The 17,639-nt window shown below is 36.0% G+C and overlaps 1 protein-coding gene across 4 annotated transcripts in view; it reads left to right on the top strand.

Moving 5' to 3' along the window:
- SBF2 (SET binding factor 2) overlaps positions 1–17,639 on the top strand; it is a 463,684-nt gene that overhangs the window by 193,163 nt on the left and 252,882 nt on the right. For all 4 annotated transcript variants that reach the window (XM_070491087.1, XM_044753304.2, XM_044753303.2 and 1 more), the window contains one exon: positions 11,894–12,031. In XM_070491087.1, coding sequence (XP_070347188.1) covers positions 11,894–12,031 — 138 coding nt within the window. The remainder of the gene's footprint in view (positions 1–11,893; positions 12,032–17,639) is intronic.

Genomic DNA, 17,639 nt, shown 5'->3' with positions numbered 1-17,639 from the left:
AAATTGCTGTTATTATTGATTCCCTAAATGTTTAGTGAAATTCACCGGTAAAGCCATCTGACACTGTAGTTTTCTTTATGGGAAGGTTTTTAACTCAGGTTCATTTTTTTTGATAAATATAGGATTATTTGGGTTATCGATTCATAAGTGAGCATGGGTAGTTTGTGTTTTTCAGGGAGTTTGTCTATTTTATCTATTTGTCAAGTTTATTTGCAAAAAGTTATTCATAATATACCCTTATTCTTTTAATTTCTGTAGAATCTCTAGTGACGTCATTTCTCTCATTCCTGATGTTGGCAGTTTGTGTCTTCTTTTTTTTGCATGATCGGTCTGGCTTTTATCAAGTTTGTCAAGTTTGTGATCTCCTTGAAGAACCAACTATTGCTTTCATTACTTTTTTCTCCTGTGTCTTTTCTCTATTTCATTGATTTCTATTATTTGCTTTTTACTGTTTACTTTGAATTCAATTTTCTCTTCTTTATCTGGTTTTTAAGGTAGAAGCTGAGCTCATTGACTGAGACCTTTCTTTGCGTCTATTTTAAGTCGTTAGTGCCATGACTTTCCCCTTAAATCCTGCTTCAGTAGCATCCCACAAAGCCTGATAGGTTGTATTTTCATGTTCATTTGGTTCAAAATACTTTCTAATTTCTCTTTTGATTTCTTCTTTGATGTATGAGTTAATGTGTTATTTAGTTTCCAAATATTGTGGATTTTCCAGAGGCCTTCCTGTTTTTTATTTCTAATTTAATTCCCTTGTGATAAGAGAATATAATTTTCATGATTTGAATTTAAAAATTTATTTTTTTATTTTTTGATGAGAAACATTGGCCTGAGCTAACGCTTGTTGCCAATTTTCCTGTTTTTGCTTGAGGAAGATTGTTACTGAGCTAACATCTGTGCCAGTATTCTTCTATTTTGTATGTGGGATGCCACCACAGCTCGGCTTGGTGAGTGCTGTAGGTCTGTGCCCAGGATCTGAACCTGCGAACCCCAGGCTGCCAAGGCAGAGCACGCTGAACTTAACCACTGCTCCACCAGGCTGGCCCCTGAATTTTTAAAAATTTATTGCAACTTATTTTATGGCCCAGAATATGCTCTATCTTGGTAAATGTTCTAAGTATCCTTGAAAAGAATGTGTATTCTGCTACTTTTGTGTGGAGTGTTCTGTAAACATGAGTTAGGTCAACTTGGTGGGTAGTATTGTTCAAATCTTCTACATATGTACTATTTTTTTGGTCTACTTGTTCTGTTATTTATTGAGGGAGGGGTTTTGAAATCTTTGACTAAAATAGAGGAAATTTCTGTCTTTTTTCTTGCGGTTCTATCAGATTTATTTCATGTATTTTGAAGATCTTTATTAGGTGCATAAATATTTAGAATTTTATGTCTGCTTGATGAATTGGCCCATATATCATCATAAAATGTCTTTTTTGTTCCTGTTAGCATTCTTTGCTCTGAAATCTACATTGATATTAATATAGCCACTCTAGCTTTCTTTTGGTTAATGTTAGTGAGAGATATCTGTTTTCTATCCGTTTTCTTTTAACTTCTTTGGGTCTTTGTATTTAAAATGTTTCTTGGGGTTGGCCCCGTGGTTGAGTGGTTAAGTTCATGCACTCTGCTGCTGCAGCTCGGGGTTCACTGGTTTGGATCCTGGGCGCAGACCTAGCACTGCTCATCAGGCCATGCTGAGACGGTGTGCCACATAGAAGAACTAGAAGTACCTCCACCTGGGATATACAACTATGTTCTGGGAGGCTTTCAGGAGGAAAAAGAAAAAAGAGGAAGATTGGCAACAGATGTTAGCTCAGGGCCAATCTTCCTTACCAAAAAGCATACCTTTAAAAAAAAAAAAGGAATTCAAGGGTAATTAAACGTTTTTGTGCTCATTTTGGTTGCGATCTACAAAACCAGTTCTTCTTCCCTAAAAAAAGTAATGAAACATGCCTGGAAAGATTTGTATAATACCATGCTTTTCCCAGCATTACTTATTAAAAAAAATTGTAAACACCTTAAATGACCAGCAGTAGGGAATTGGTTAAGTTAATGGTACTTATAAGGTATACCTATATGATGGTGTAATATTCAGTCCTTAAAAATAATTTTCTTAAAAATATGTAAGTCCATGGGAAAATGAACATGTTAGAGAAGGTGGAGAAAAACAGGATTCATAACTGTATTTATAATATATCCCCTTTTATATAAAAAAAATACATCCAGAAATAAATGGTTGCAAGGAAAGGTTGCATGTTAAAGCAGTTAGTTTTCGCTTTTTCTTTTCTAATTTCTCTACCATGAATTTATATTAACATAAAATAATATCCATAAGGTGATTTATAAAGATAATTCAGCAGTGAAAAGACACAGTTCCTAGAGATACAGAGACTTGAATGCTATTCTTGCCTTTGTCACGTACTAATTATATGACCTTAATGTCTCATAGCCTTAGTTTCAACATTTGTAAGATGAGTCTTGTGGGATACAATTTTATATAAAGTGTTTCACAAATGTGAGGGATTATTGACATTTATCTTTTGTTTGCAGATGGGTGGCCTATTTGCAAATAATCTACCTTATACATTTGTGCAATGAAAGAAACAAGGAAGTAAACAAAGTTGGTATTTGTAATGCATTAGCGTGTGGAGTCTAGCAATGTCTGTCAGTTCTAACCTTGCAACCTTGAAGTATCATTTGTTTCCAGGTCATACCAAGGTCTTAAAGAAAACTGGAGCTGAACAAAGACAGATAACATCCTGGAAAGGAATCCCAATATTGACTGTTCCCAGATGTGTTGTAAAGTTTTTATGAGCCTGATTAACGTTAAATGATGAGGATCACGTGGAAGGGAGTAGTCAAAAACATAAGTTGTTGCATATACACTCATGTATTTGTGAAAACAGTTTCATTTGTCAGCTTATATGTATGTTCATTGATAATGTCACTCCAAATAGATCTGTTTGGATAATGTCACTCAGTGACTTAAAAAAGGAGTGCAAAATACAGGCCAGTCAGTTATGACAGTCAATTCTAAACAGTTTAGGTTTTGCACCTGTGATAGCATTTTTTTTTTCCTGTTTGCCAATGAAGACACTGGGGAGAGTAAAATCCTGATTTTATCCTGTTTGTTTAATGCTTATCGTTCTGCTTACTATCTTTTAGTGACTACTCTGTTTCCAGCTGTCTAAACATTCTTTCACATTCCTGTCAGAAATGACTCGAGCTCACGTTCAAGAATTGTAGTGTCCACTCCCTCATTGTTTATTACTTCCTCAGCACACTTTTAGTTAAGATTTGAAATTATTGAATCAGCTAGCATTATTATATTTCAAATCCCAAATCTTATGAGGAGTACTTCTCATTAAATAGTGGGATCATCTCCTGATACCCCAAATTCTGTTATTAATCTTATGATACAGTGAATTTGAAAAGTAGACATTTAACTCGATGTTAAATTTCTTTTCATCCTTTGAAAAAACACTTTTCTAAAATCAATTGTGTGAGCTATTGTTTATTTCCTGAATATTTGTATATTAATATATTTCATTTGAGAATGTAGCATCAAAATTTTCCATGAAGTATGACTTGATATTTTTAAATAACTGGTATGAAATAATTCCTTTATATAGGTGTAATTTTGTCTATGAAATAAGGGATCTCGTTTGTAATCAGTGTCTAGTTGACTCTCTTGACAGCCTCTTTGTGAAAAATTTAGCAAAAAATATCTGACCAAGCCTACCACGAATTACCGTTACTGTCTTAGTTGTGGTCACCTTAAACTTAGTTTTGAAGAAGTATTTACTGAAAAACGACCCTGGGTATTTCCCAAAGTTTTACAGTTACTACTGGTTTTTAATCAGAATTTAACAGAATTTCTGTTATAATGTAAACTTAGGGAAAAGGAACCATTTAAGTCACTAAGGAGATCTTACTACCTAAACTCTCATATTCTCCTCCTAGATGTTATGTGTTTATTATTTTCTATTAGAAGAAGGAATTTTCTTACAGCCTTTTTTTTAAAGGGACACATTTAAGTTTTTAAATTAAAGGTTTGTACAATAAAATATGTCTCAGTAAGCTGTAAATTTACAGATCTGGATGAAGGTCTTGGGAAATTCTAAGGGTGACTGTTACCCAAAGAACCTTCTACATTATTTCACCTTCAAAAGATCATTCAAATTAGTCACAATAATTCTATGGGCATTGGTTACTGTGTAATATTTTTATTGTATTCTGTGTATGTGTCAAGCATTTGAGAAAAGTGGGCACATTGAGTTGCTTTGTCTAGTTTTAAGCAGCAAAATATCTGTTTACTCACTTAAGTAATATATCTATTTGCTTATAAAAGGAACTTTATTTATGAACTCTCCTCTGTGATGGGTACTTTGATTTGAGAGGTCAGTACATTTGATAAAATTGGAAATAATGTAGAGAAGTTTAGTTTAATCCTTACTGAAAACCTACAGTTTCGTTTAAATTTTGTGAAAATATGCAGTCATTTTGTGGTATATAGCTTTTAGTACCATTTGCCAAGCCTAATGAGCAGCTAATGGTGATGAATGACAGACTTCTAAGAGAATGGGATTATTTGATATTAATTCAAAGAACGGATTCATTTTGTATCAGAAGAGTTGTTTGTTGGACAAGTGGAACTGATGATTCTGGCTGTATCATTATATTATTTTATAACTCAAGATCAGACACCTCTTTTCTGATTGTGAAACTCATTTTAGAAAATGATGTACCTAATTCAGGAAAGAGGTTTGTTGAGAGAGACAAAGAAGATTTTGAAAGACACTTCTGGGTTTTGTTGTAACCTGATAAAACTCCCCAGTTCTATCAGATTGTACCTTTCTGCTACCCAAGTAGCTTAAACCAAGGCTACTTACATGCAAATACTCATTTCACTAGAATAGCAGGTCTCATACTTTTGGGTCTCACACTTTATTCTCTCACAAATTATTGAGAATTCCCCAAAGAGTTTTATTTATGTAGTTTTATCTATTCATTTATGTATTAGAAATTACAAGAAAATTTAAAACTATTTATTTGTTTAAAAATTACAATAAACTATTGCATATTAAATAGCATATTTTTATGAAAAGATAACTGTATTTTCCAAACCAAAAAGATAAGGAAAAGGGTGGTATTGTTTTATATTTTTATAGATATCATTGGATTGGATTAATAAAAGACACCTGGATTCTCATACTTACTCTACATTCAAGCTTTTGCAATATGTTGTTTTGGTTAAAGTATGTGAACAAAATCAGGTCTCACAAAAATGTAGCTGGAAAAAGGAGGAGTATTTTAATAACTTTCCTAGATAATTGTGGAAACTCTTATTTGAATGCAATACTAAAATTCAACAAATAGTAATTTCTTAAAGGTTAGTTGCAATGCGGAATCTGTAAACATATATGAATGAACTTTTCAGACTCTGTTTCATTAAAATCTGTTGGTCTACATAGCACTTTGAAAGGATCTTTTTATCTATGCATGATTTTATAACATCATGCATTGTCATTTGGCAAATATGGAATCAATGAGTTATGCAGATCTTCCAAATTTTTTTTATTATTATTCTTGTGTGTGTGTGTTTGTGAAGAAGATTTGCCCTGAGCTAACATCCGTTGCCAATCCTTCTCTTTTTTTCTCTTTTTGCTTGAGGAAGATTAGCCCTGAGCTAACATGTGTGCCAGTCTTCCTCTATTTTATATGTGGGATGCCCCCACAGCATGGCTGAGTGGAGTAGGTCTGCACCCAGGATCCGAACCTGTGAACCCCGGGCCACCAGAGCGGAGTATGCGGAACTTTAACCACTCAGCCACAGGGCCAGCTCCCAGATCTTCCAAATCTTGACACATCATCATATAATAGTTAAAATATTACATTAGTTCATTTACTGTCATATTCATCAGTAATGCAAAGCTGTCAGGCTCATGATGTTGCTTGAAAGCTCATTTTATCATTAGTAACAAATAGTCTCTAATCTTTGACTTGAAGTGACAGGCTCACTTCATTCATTTTGAAAGAATGTCTGCAAAATACATAAGTCTGTATAAGCATATTTGTCTGTCAGTTATTCTCACAAGTAAAAAATGGTGTCCTTGAAAGAAAAAGCAGCTAGTTCAGCTCACAACTTAAACAACTACACTTATAGTTTTTCTCTAGACAACTATCATACTTCCACATGCAGCAACAGTGCTTTATATGTACTTACTATGTGAAATATAGAATATTAAGTAGGTTATAGAATTAAAGGTCAAGTTATAAAGAAATTTAAATATTTGTTGCTTCATCAAGGATGTTCTTAACTGAATCTGGCTTTTTTTTTTTAACTGCAAATGTGCAGCTATGAAGAATTCAGTGACTGCAAGTATAGTTTGCTGCTGCTGCACTGATTTCTGATAAGCCATAAGCAGTTTTACCCACATTACTTTTACCATCAATGTAAATGTCAATAAAGTGAAAGAAACAACTAATTCTTAGTATCATTATGAAAATAATTTTGACCACTGGGACTCCTATCATTCTGTGTACCACACTTTGAGGGCCACTATTCTAGAATAAAAAAGTCTGGCCACAAGAAAGCATAAGCCATAAAGTCATGGCACTTAGATAGATGGATTGTTGAGGGAGAAATATATAAGCACAAAAAAAATGACGTTAACTTTTCTGTGCCAGATTAGTAGAGTAGATAATAAGTTCCAGGGAGATATATAGGAGGAAAAGGTTATTATTATTATAATTTTTATTATAATAAAAGTGGTTTGGGGACACAGGAGAGGAACTGCTTGATTCTTTGGTTTGGAGGAGGCTAGAAAAACTGGGGAGTTTCACGGAAGGCTTCATAGCATAAATGATACTAAAGTACTCAATAAATATTTGGGCAATGAGTTACTATTTCAAAACAAAAATGTAGGAGAGAAAAATGTTTTCTCTTGTTTTCTAATTAATGTGTCTGTAAGCTTTTCATGCTATTTCTTTATGTATTCTTCATGATGTCTGCTTAAGGAAACGAGTCTGGTAGAATTTTTTGTTTGATAGAGAAGCTGTGAATGTGATTAACATCTCTCTCCAAATGTAGGAAATCGTCCAGATCTTACTTTTTTCATGTTTCTTTAGACTGAGTCAGGGAGGCAAGAAGGCAATGAAAGGAGGGGCAGATTTTAGAAAAAACTGATACAGAAGGGGAAAGAAATGTTAAGCTAAGGTTGAATTCAAGGGAGTAATAATCAATAAGTAACATTTACTTCACTGAATTATATGCCAGGGGCTATTCTGAGCACTTTGCCTTTGTTAACTTATATAAGCTTCCCAAGAGTACTAGGAGGTAGGTACTAATATTCTACCTTTTATAGATGAGGAAACTGAGGCACTGAGAGGTTAAATAAATTGCTGAAGATGACACAATTATTAAGCAGAGGAACAGAAAGTAACCTGGCATAGAGAGCTGCTATATTGGTGAGCTCATTTCTATTCCGCCTCTTGAACGATACTGCTACTCAAGATCTCTTTTGTTCCTTCAGATTTTTAAAAATATACTTTACTTTTTAGAGAAGTTTAGATTCACAGCAAAATTGAGCAGAAAGTACAAAGAGTTCCCATATACTCCCTGCTCCCAAAACACATAGCCTCCCACACCATCAGTAGCTCCCACCACAGTGGTACCTTTGTTACAATCAATGAACCAACATTCACTGACACTTCATTGTCATCCAAAGTCCATGATTTACATTAGGATTCTTGTTGGTATTGTACATTCTGTAGGTTTTGACAAATGTATGGTAACATGTATCCATCGTTATAGTATCATACAGAATAGTTTCATTGCCCTAAAAATCCTTTGTGTTTTGCCTGTTCGTGTCTCCACCATGCCCCAACCCTGGGCAACCATTAATTATTTTGCTCTCTCCATAGTTTTGCATTTTCCAGAATGTCGTATACTTGGAATCATACCATATGTAGCCCTTGTGAATTGGCTTCTTTCACTTAGTAATATATATTTAAGGTTCTTCCATGCCTTTTCATGGTTTGATAGTTCATTTCTTTTTAGTGCTGAATGATATTCCATTGTCTTGGATGTGCCGCAGTTTATTTATCCATTCACCTACTGAATGACATCTTAGTTGCTTCGAAGTTTTGGCAATTATGAATATAGCTGCTATAAACATCCCTTGCAGGTTTTTGTGTGAATGTATGTTTTCAGCTCCTTTGGGTAAATACTAAGCAGCACAATTGCTGGATCATATGCTAAGAGTATGTTTAGTTTTGTAAGAAAATGCCACACTCTATTCCAAAGTGGCTGTACCATTTTGCATTCCCGCCAGCAATGAATGAGAATTCCTGTGGCTCTACATCTTTTCAGTACTTGGCGTTGTCAGTGTTTTGGATTTTGGCCATTCTAATAGGTGTGTAGTGGTATCTTGTTTTAATTTGCAATTCCCTGATGACATGATGTTGAACATCTATTCATATGCTTATTTGCCTTCTGTATATCTTCTTTGGTAAGGTGTCTGTTCAGACCTTTGCCTATTTTTCATTTAAGTTGTTCATTTTCTTTCCTTTCCTTCCCTTCCCTTCCCTTCCCTTCCCTCCTCTCCCCTTCCCTCCCCTCCCCTCCCCTCCCCTCCCCTTCCCTTCCCTTTCCTTTCCTTTTCAATGAGGCAGATTCTCCTTGAGCCAACATCCATTGCCAATCTTCCTCTTTTTTTTTTTTGCTTGGAGATTAGCCCTGAGCTAACATTTGTGCCAGACTTCCTCTATTTTGTATGTGGGGTGCCTCCACAGCATGACTGATGAGTGGAACAGGTCCGTGCCCAGGATCCAAACCCATGAACCTAGTCTGCCAAAGTGGAGCACACGGAACTTTAACCACTTGGCTGTGAGATGGGCCCTGGGTTGTTCATTTTCTTATTGTTGAGTTTTAAGAATTCTTTGTATATTTTGGATGACATTACTTTATCAGATATGTCTTTTGCAAATATTTTCTCTATCCCTGGCTTGTCTTTTCATTTTCTTGACCCTGTCTTTCACAGAGCAGAAGCTTTTAATTTTAATAAACTGTAGCCTGTCAGTTACTTCGTTCATACTTCATTGTTTTGATATTGCATCTAAAAAGTCATTGCGAAACCAGAGGTCATCTGGATTTTCTCCTGTTATTTTCTAGGAGTTTTATAGTTTTCCGTTTTACATTTAGGTGTATGATCTACTTTGAGCTAATTTTTGTGAGGAGTGTAAGGTCTTTGTCTAGAATCATTTTCTTGTATGTGAATATCTAGTCTTTCCAGCACTTTTTGTTGAAAAAACTATCTTTTCTCCATTGCGTTGCCTTTACTCCTTTGTCAAAGTTTGGTAGACTGTATTTGTATGGTTTATTTCTGGGTTCTCTGTTCTGTTTGATTGATTTATTTGTTTCTTCTTTCACCAATACCACACTGTCTTGATTACTGTAGCTTTATAGTAAGTCTTGAAGTTGAACAGTGTTACTCCACTGAATTCATTCTTCTTCAATATTGTGTTGGCTATTCTGGGTCTTTTGCCTCTCAGTATAAACTTTAAAATCATTTTGTTAATATCCACAAAATAACTTTCTGGGATTTTGATTAGGATTGCATTGAGTTTATAGATCAAGTTGGGAAGAACTGACATTTGACAATATTGAGTCTTCCTATTCGTGAACATGAAATGTATCACTATTTACGCTTTGATTTCTTTTGTCAGTTTTATAGTTTTCCTCATGTAGATCTTGTACATATTTTGTTAGATTTATACCTAAGTATTTCATTTTTGAGGGTACTAGTATAAATGGTATTGTATTTTTAATTTCAAGTAACCCTTGTTCTTGTTGGTACATGGGAAAGCAATTGACTTCTGTATATAAGCCTTGTATCCTGGAACCTTGCTATAATTGCTTATTACTTCCAGAAGTTTTTGTGTCGATTTTTTCAGATTTTCTACATAGGTAGTGATGTCATCCGTGAACAAAGTTATATTTCTCCCTTTCCCATGTGTGTACCTTTTATTTCCCTTTTTTGTCTGATTGCATTCGCTAGGACTTCTAGTACAATTTTGAAAAGATGTGATGAGGGGAGACATCCATGCCTTGTTCATAATCTTAGTGAGAAAGCTTCTAGTTTCTTACTCTTAAGTATGATGTTAGCTGTGAGTGTTGTAAATGTTCCCTGTCAGGTTAAGGAACTTCCCCTCTCTTCTTAGTTTGCTGAGAGTTTTTATTACGAATGGGTGTTGGATTTTCTCAAATACTTTTTATGCACCCATAGATATGATTCTGTTATTTTTTTTTTCTTATTTAGTTTCTCGATGTGATTAATTCATTTTCAAATGTTGAACTAGCCTTGCATACCTGAAATAAATTCTACTTGGTCATGGTCTCTAATTCTTTTCATTCATTCTTGGATTCACTTTGTAAATATTTTGTTGAGGATTTTGCATCTATGTTCATAGGGTCTGTATTTTTCTTGTAATTTCTTTTTCTGGTTTTGGTATTAGGGTAATCTGGCTGCATAGAATGAATCGGGAAATATTTCCTTTGCTTCTGTCTTCTGGAAAAGATTGTAGAGAATGGTATAATTTCTTCCTTAAATGTTTAGTAGAATTCACCAGTGAACCCATTTGGGCCTGGTGCTTTCTGTTTTGGAAGATTATTAATTATTGATTCATCAATTTCCTTTAATGCATATGAGCCTGTTCGGATTGTCTGTTTCTTCTTGTGTGAGTTTTATCAGATTTTTGTCTTTCAAGGAATTGGTTCCTTTCATCTAGGTTATCAAATTTATGTGTGTAGAGTTGTTCATAGTATTCTTTTATTATCTTTTTGTGTCCATGGGATCTGTAGTGATATTCTCTCTTTTATTTCTACTATTAGTAATTTGTTATCTTTTCTCTTTTTTCTTAGCCTGGCTAGAGGCTTGTTGATTTTAATGATCTTTTTGAAGAACCAGCTACAGGTTTTGTTGATTTTTCTCTGTTGATTTTCTGTTTTCAGTTTCATTGATTTTTGCTGTGATTTTTTTATTTCTTTTCTTCTATTTACTTTGGATTTAGTTTACTCTTCTTTTTCTAGTTGCTAAGATAGAAGCTTAAATTATTAATTTTAGATCTTTTTTCTTTTCTAATACATGCTTTCAAGGCTATAAATTTCCCTCTGCTTTTTGCTGAATCCCACAAATGTTAAGTTGTATTTTCATTTTCATTTAGTTCAAAATACTGTAAAATTTTTTTGAGATTTCATTTCTTTTGAGATTTCTATTTTTTTGAGATAACATGTAAACCTATGTGTTATTTAGAAGTGTGTTGTTTAACTCCAGGTATTTTGGGGATTTTCCAGCTATCTTTCTGTTGTTTATTTCAGTGTAATTCTGTTGTGGTCTGAGAGCATACAGTGTATGGTTTCTATTCTTTTAAATATGTTAAAGTGTATTGTATAGCTCAGAATGTGGTCTATCTTGATGAACAAGGTATCTTTTTCCTTGTACTCCATTGAAGACTCTTGGATTAATGAAGGAATTTTAAAATAATTCTGTTTTCCATCAGTGATAGATGCTTAGCACTTTATCTTCAACTTATTTCATGATTTGTTCTAATGGGGGAAAGCTTTCTGTTTGGTGCTATCATCCTACATATACCAACCTAGGTCTCAGAATGAGTGACATCTGTGAAAAATCTAGGCTGTCCTCATAAAATGTACATGCACATTAGTGAAAGTGTTCTACGTTATGAATCTGTACTTTTTTTTATTGGCAAAGGTAGCATATCACATCAGCTGGAAACTTTTAAAATGGGGGAACATTTAACATTTCTCAGAAACTTACAAATAATAAATTTTCATTATACTTTTAAAATGTGATTATTTTTTTCCTATCCCATTTAGTTTTGTCAGCCCAGCGGGTGGCAGCTGTCCAGAGAGAGGAAGCAACCAACGTTTTTTGTGGTGGTCCTGACAGATATTGACTCAGACCGACACTACTGCTCATGCCTAACCTTCTATGAGGCAGAGATCAATCTTCAGGTACGACTTTTCTAGCCAAGTACAGTCAAAAGGACAACATTTAGGAATCTTTTTTTATGCCATATTTGTTTTTGTTACAACTGCAAGTTTGACTTCTATGGGCTGCTTTAAAAAGACTGAGGTACTATACTGTTAGAGAAGAGAGCAAGAAGGTAAAGTTACTGTTCAAGTTTAATTGTTCTCTTTTAAAATACTGATCATAATCTGAATATTTCTAAGAATAGCATATCTGTGAATTGGTATATTAAGAAGATTTGTATCCTCTCATAGTGAACCTATGATTTTCCCTGTCAGTCCTTCTCCTGAGGGATCTTTCACAGGACGTAGAGCATTTAATCAAAATGTTTGTAAATCACTTATCACAAGTCATGATATTAATCTTTAAGCACCCAAGTAAATGTCAACTCATTATTAGTAGTGGTGTAGTATCAACATGATGGAACCGAAATTCATAGGCTAGAACCATAGAAATTAAAAATACTGGGTCTTTAAGAGAATTAATTGGGGTTGTTAGTTTCAGACAACTGGATGTACTTTCCTAGTTTATATGGAAAAGGATTTATGACAATGTATTGGGTAGTTTATGTAATTTCATGGGTGAGGGGTGAGCAGGGAACCAATTCTGGGTAATAGGAACTACCTAGCTTAGGGCTGTTCTAGTAGAAACCAGACTTTTGCTACCTTTGACTACGTGGCACTGATGAGACTGGGTACCAGACACTAACAACCTTCACAATTGTTACCCTGAAAAATTCAGTCTCCTATGTTCAGCCACTGTCTCGCACTGGTGACTTCTGCTTTGTCTCATGTGGGTGGTTTCCTTCTGGAAGTCAGATTGCATGCAGATTCCACCCCCCTGCAAAGGAATTAGAAAAACAACTTTTTTGTTATTGTTATTTGTTTGTTTTGCTTTCAAGGCTCTGTGGTGTAAGAAGGAAACTATGAGAGAGTTGGGAGGATTTTGAGTGAGCCAGTCTGCATTATCTGCTGTACTTTCTGCTGGATGCAGACGAATGTATTTCACCACTGGGGAAAAGGATTGCTTTCTGAAATGGCCTGACAAAGGAGCATTTGTTGTTTTGGTTAGTTTAATATAACTCCAAGATCTGAATTTTCTAGATGCAGAAGTTTGATTTTTCTGTATAAGAGGAGGCAAATCACCTTTCATGGTACAGACTCACATTATCCAAGCTCATTAGTGATGTATTAAAAGCAGCATGCTAGTCTATTAATTTCCAGGGTTAGATAGAACAAAATATGCATTATCAGCACATTCTCTCCTTGTCAGATCTTTGTGAGAAGCCATATAAAAATCAGAAGCATTTTGATTGTGGAATCAAACTAAAGAATATTTTATGTCAAATATTTAATAGCTGCCAGATTAACATAGACCATTGTTGCTGTTTGAAATTAGAGATTATGTTGTCAATGGGGACAGAAAAGTTAAAAGTCTATGACTGTAGTCATCTCTGTCCTGGATAGTGTTTGGGTGGATGTTGCCAACAAATAGCTGATCAAATTCCCATTGGATCAATTCAGTCTAAATAAGAAAGAGTGCTCTCCAGCCAAGAACATCTCTATCTCTTTTAGGTGACCTTTCATTTCTATATTGATCTTTAATATTTAAGTATTGAGAATGCAATATTTTCTTTTATTTCCATGTTCTCGAGGGTACCTCTTAACAATTCCGAAGAATTGTCTACTGAAACTAATTGTGATTATTTAGGTTCCCCTTTCTCTCTCCTTAATTACCAACTCCTCTTGCCCCAAATAAACCAACAGAAAAGTAATACATTAAGGTGGGGTCTAGTCCAAGATGGTCACATAGGAAGCGCCTCAATTCACTTCCTCTCATGGACATACCAAATCTACAGCTACACACAGAATGGTTCCCTCTGAAAGAAATCCAAAAACTAGCTGAGCAACTCCTACACATCAGGCAAATGAGAAAGCACTCACAGTGAAATGAGTAGGAAAGGCTGAGACACACTCTCGCCATAAACCCCACATCCAGGACAGTGACATGCATTTGGGAAGGAAGTTATAACTCCCAGCTTCTCCCTGAGGCGTGAAGGTGTTACCACCCAAGTGGGCTTGTCTGCCTGCCGCAAGACATGCCAATAGTCAGGAGGCAGGTGGTAGGAGACAAAGGACTTTATTACAGCTTGCTAGCATGAGGGAAGATGACCAACTCACGTCCGAAAGAATCATCTCACAGAACAAAGACTACAGGCCAATTACATATGGGGCCAGTATCCAGGTGGGAGTGGTGGCTGGTCTCTGGGTGGGGCAGACATCTGGTCCCAGTTCCTGATAGTCCTTTGTTTTTACTGGATATGCATCAGAGAATGGAGCAGCTGCCCTATACCCTGATCTTTCAGTTGTCCTTGATGATGACTGTCAGCATAGGCTCTCTGCTGGGGGCAGGGGGGGCGTGGGGCGGGGTCATCACATTCCTAAGGAACTCAAAAGAACAAAAGTTATCACCCTAAAGCAGCTGAGAGGGGCCACAAAATCTATAGAGCGTGTCTGGGCTAGTTAGTCAGAGGTCATTTAAAGTTACAATATAGTTTCTTTTCTACAATATGGCTTCTCTTATGTCAACCTTGTGTTGAGCCGGTATCAAAGGGTTTGGACCCAACATCTAGCCCCCAACTTTTAAGACTTCCACCTGAGGGTTGGGCCCCCAAGACACCTATCTCTGAAAGCCAGTAGGGCTTATGTCCACGAGACCCACCAGACTATAGCAAACAAAGAAAGAGTTCTTAAAGGATTCAATGAGGCTATCCCCCCAGGGCTCAACATGGAGGGAGCAGAGAGAAACATCCTTTCCCATTCTTTCCCTGAAAAAGCCCTATTTGCATACTTTAAAAGCTGCTTCCTGGGTCAGGTTTCCAGTGTAGCTCGCATCTAGGGCCTGATTCTGGTCTTTCCCAGAGAATAAGGAGGCCAGCAGGTGCTGTCTCCACATTTTCTCTCTGGCCCACTCCAGTTCCCTGCTTTCTCATTGGAAGGAGCTGTGCACTCTGGCGCCCCAGGTTTTGCAGCTGCCACCCAAGGAATGCACCCCTTTAATCCCTTGGCTCTGGTGGACAGCAGGGCTTGAGCTCCAGACCAACAGGACTGTAGCAAACAAAATTCTTCACTGGCTATCCCCTCCAGGGCTCAGTGCAAAGAGAGCATACGGAAACACCCATCTCCAAGTCTTTCACTGAAAAAGGGATATTTGCATATATTAAAAGCTGCTGTCTGAGACTTCAGTTATCATGAATCTAGGTGCTGACTGAGATCCTCCCCTTTTAGACACTGGCATGTCTTGGCACACCTTCAGCTGCCAGGAGTACTAAGAGTAAACCATGCTGCTTGTACAATCACAGAACTTTGAGAGCACAAAGGTTGAGAGTTTGCCCAACCAAGAGCTAGGGCATGCTTAAATGATAAGTTTCATCTTCTACAAGAGGCCACTCCTTCAAGACTAGGAGAGGTGGCTGTTTTATCTAATGCACAGAAACCAACATGGAGAGTCAAGGAAAATGATGAAATAGAAGAATATGTTCCAAGTGAAAGAACAAGGTAAAAACCTCAGGAAAAAAGACCTTAATGACCTAGAGATAAGTGATTTACCTGATAAAGAGTTCAGAATAATGGTTATAAAGATGCTCACCAGGCTCAAGAGAAGAATGAATGAACAAAGTGAGAATTTCAACAAAGAAATAGAAAATATCAGAAGGTACCAGATAGAAGTCACAGAGCTGAAGAATACAATAACTGAATTGGAAAATACCATAGAGGGATTCAATAATAGACTAGATGAAGCTGAAGAAGGGATTAGTGAACTTGAGGACAGGGCATTGGAAATCACCCAATCAAAACAGTAATAAGAAAAAAGAATGAAAATGAATAAAGATAGTTTATAGTTATATAATAAATATAATATATAATATAATAATATAAATGAATGAAGATAGTTTATAGGACTTATGGGACAATATCAGGCAGACTAGCATTCACATTACAGGGGTCCCAGAAGGAGAAGAGAGGGAGAAAGGGACAGAAAACTTTGATGAAATAATGGCTGAAAACTTCCCTAATCTGGAGAAGAAAACAGACATCTATATCCAGGAAACCCAGGGAGATCCAAACAAGATGAACCCTAAGAGACCCACACCACAGCACATAATTAAAGTGTCAACAGTTAAAGACAAGGAGAGAATCTTAAAAGCAGCAAGAGAAAAACAACTTGTTCTTAAAGGGTAACCCCTGTGAGACTATGAGCAGATTCTTTAGCAGAAACCTTGCAGGCCAGAAGGGAGTGGTGATATATTCAAAGTTTTGAAAGAAAAAATTGCCAACCAAGAATACTCCACATGGAATTGTCCTTCAGAATTGAAAGAGAGGATCTGGCCGTTAGCTTAGTGGTTAGGTTCACCCACTCTGCTTCAACAGCCTGGGGTTTGCAGGTTCAGATCCCAGGTGCAGACCTAGCACAACACATCAAGCCACTCTGTGGCAGCATCCCACATAAAATAGAGGAAGATTGGCACAGATGTTAGCTCAGCAACAGTCTTCCTCAAGCAAAAAGAAGACAATTGGCAACAGATGTTAGCTCAGGGCCAGTCTTCCTCACAGAACAAACAAACAAAAAAACCAGAATTGAAGGAGAGAGAGTTTTTCAGATGAGCAAAAGCTAAAGGAATTTATCACCACTAGACCAGCCTTATGAGAAATGTTAAGCGGACTTTTTAAAGCTGAAATGAAGGGGTGCTAACTAATAACAGGAAAACGTAAAGTATAAATTTCACTTGTAAAGGTAAATATATAGTAAATTTCAGAGTAATCTAATGTTGAAAAGCTGGTGGTTTAATCATGTATAAAGCTAATATGAAGATTAAAAGAGAAAAGTAGTAAAATTACTATAACTACAGTAATTTGTTAGTGGATACACAACATAAAAAGGTGTAAATTGTGACATCGAAAACATAAAATGGAGAGTGTAAAAATGTAGAGCTTTATAATATATTCAAAGTTAACTTGCTATAAACTTAAAATAGACTGTTGTAAGTTGTTTTATGTAAACCTCATGGTAACCACAAAGCAAAAACCTCTAGTAGATATACAGGAGGCAAAGAAAAAGGAATCTAAGCATACCACTACAGAAAATCATCAAATCACAAAAAAAGAGAGTAAGAGAGGAAAGAAGGATCAAAGGAATTACAAAACAGCCAGAAAATAATTTAAAAAATGGCAACAGTAAGTACAAACTGATCAATAATTACTTTAAATGTAAATGGACTGTGAATTCTACAATCCAAAGACATAGTATGGCTGAATAGATAAGGAAATAAAATCCAACTATATGCTACTTACTGCTCACTTCAGTCTTAAGGATGCATACAGAATGAAAGTGAAGGGACTGAAGAAGATATTCCATGCAAATGGAAACCGAAGGAAAGGTAGAGTAGCTGTACTTATCAGACAAAAATAGACTTCAAGCCAGGGCTGGCCCCGTGGCCGAGTGGTTAAGTTCGCACGCTCTGCTGCAGGTGGCCCAGTGTTTCATCAGTTCGAATCCTGGGTGCAGACATGGCAGTGCTCATCGAACCATGCT

Source organism: Equus asinus, chromosome 20 (assembly GCF_041296235.1).
Source record: "Equus asinus isolate D_3611 breed Donkey chromosome 20, EquAss-T2T_v2, whole genome shotgun sequence".
NCBI classification, from domain to species: Eukaryota; Metazoa; Chordata; class Mammalia; order Perissodactyla; family Equidae; genus Equus; species Equus asinus.
The sequence above is the reverse complement of the archived record's forward strand: the minus strand, read 5'-3'. Positions and strand labels throughout refer to the sequence as shown.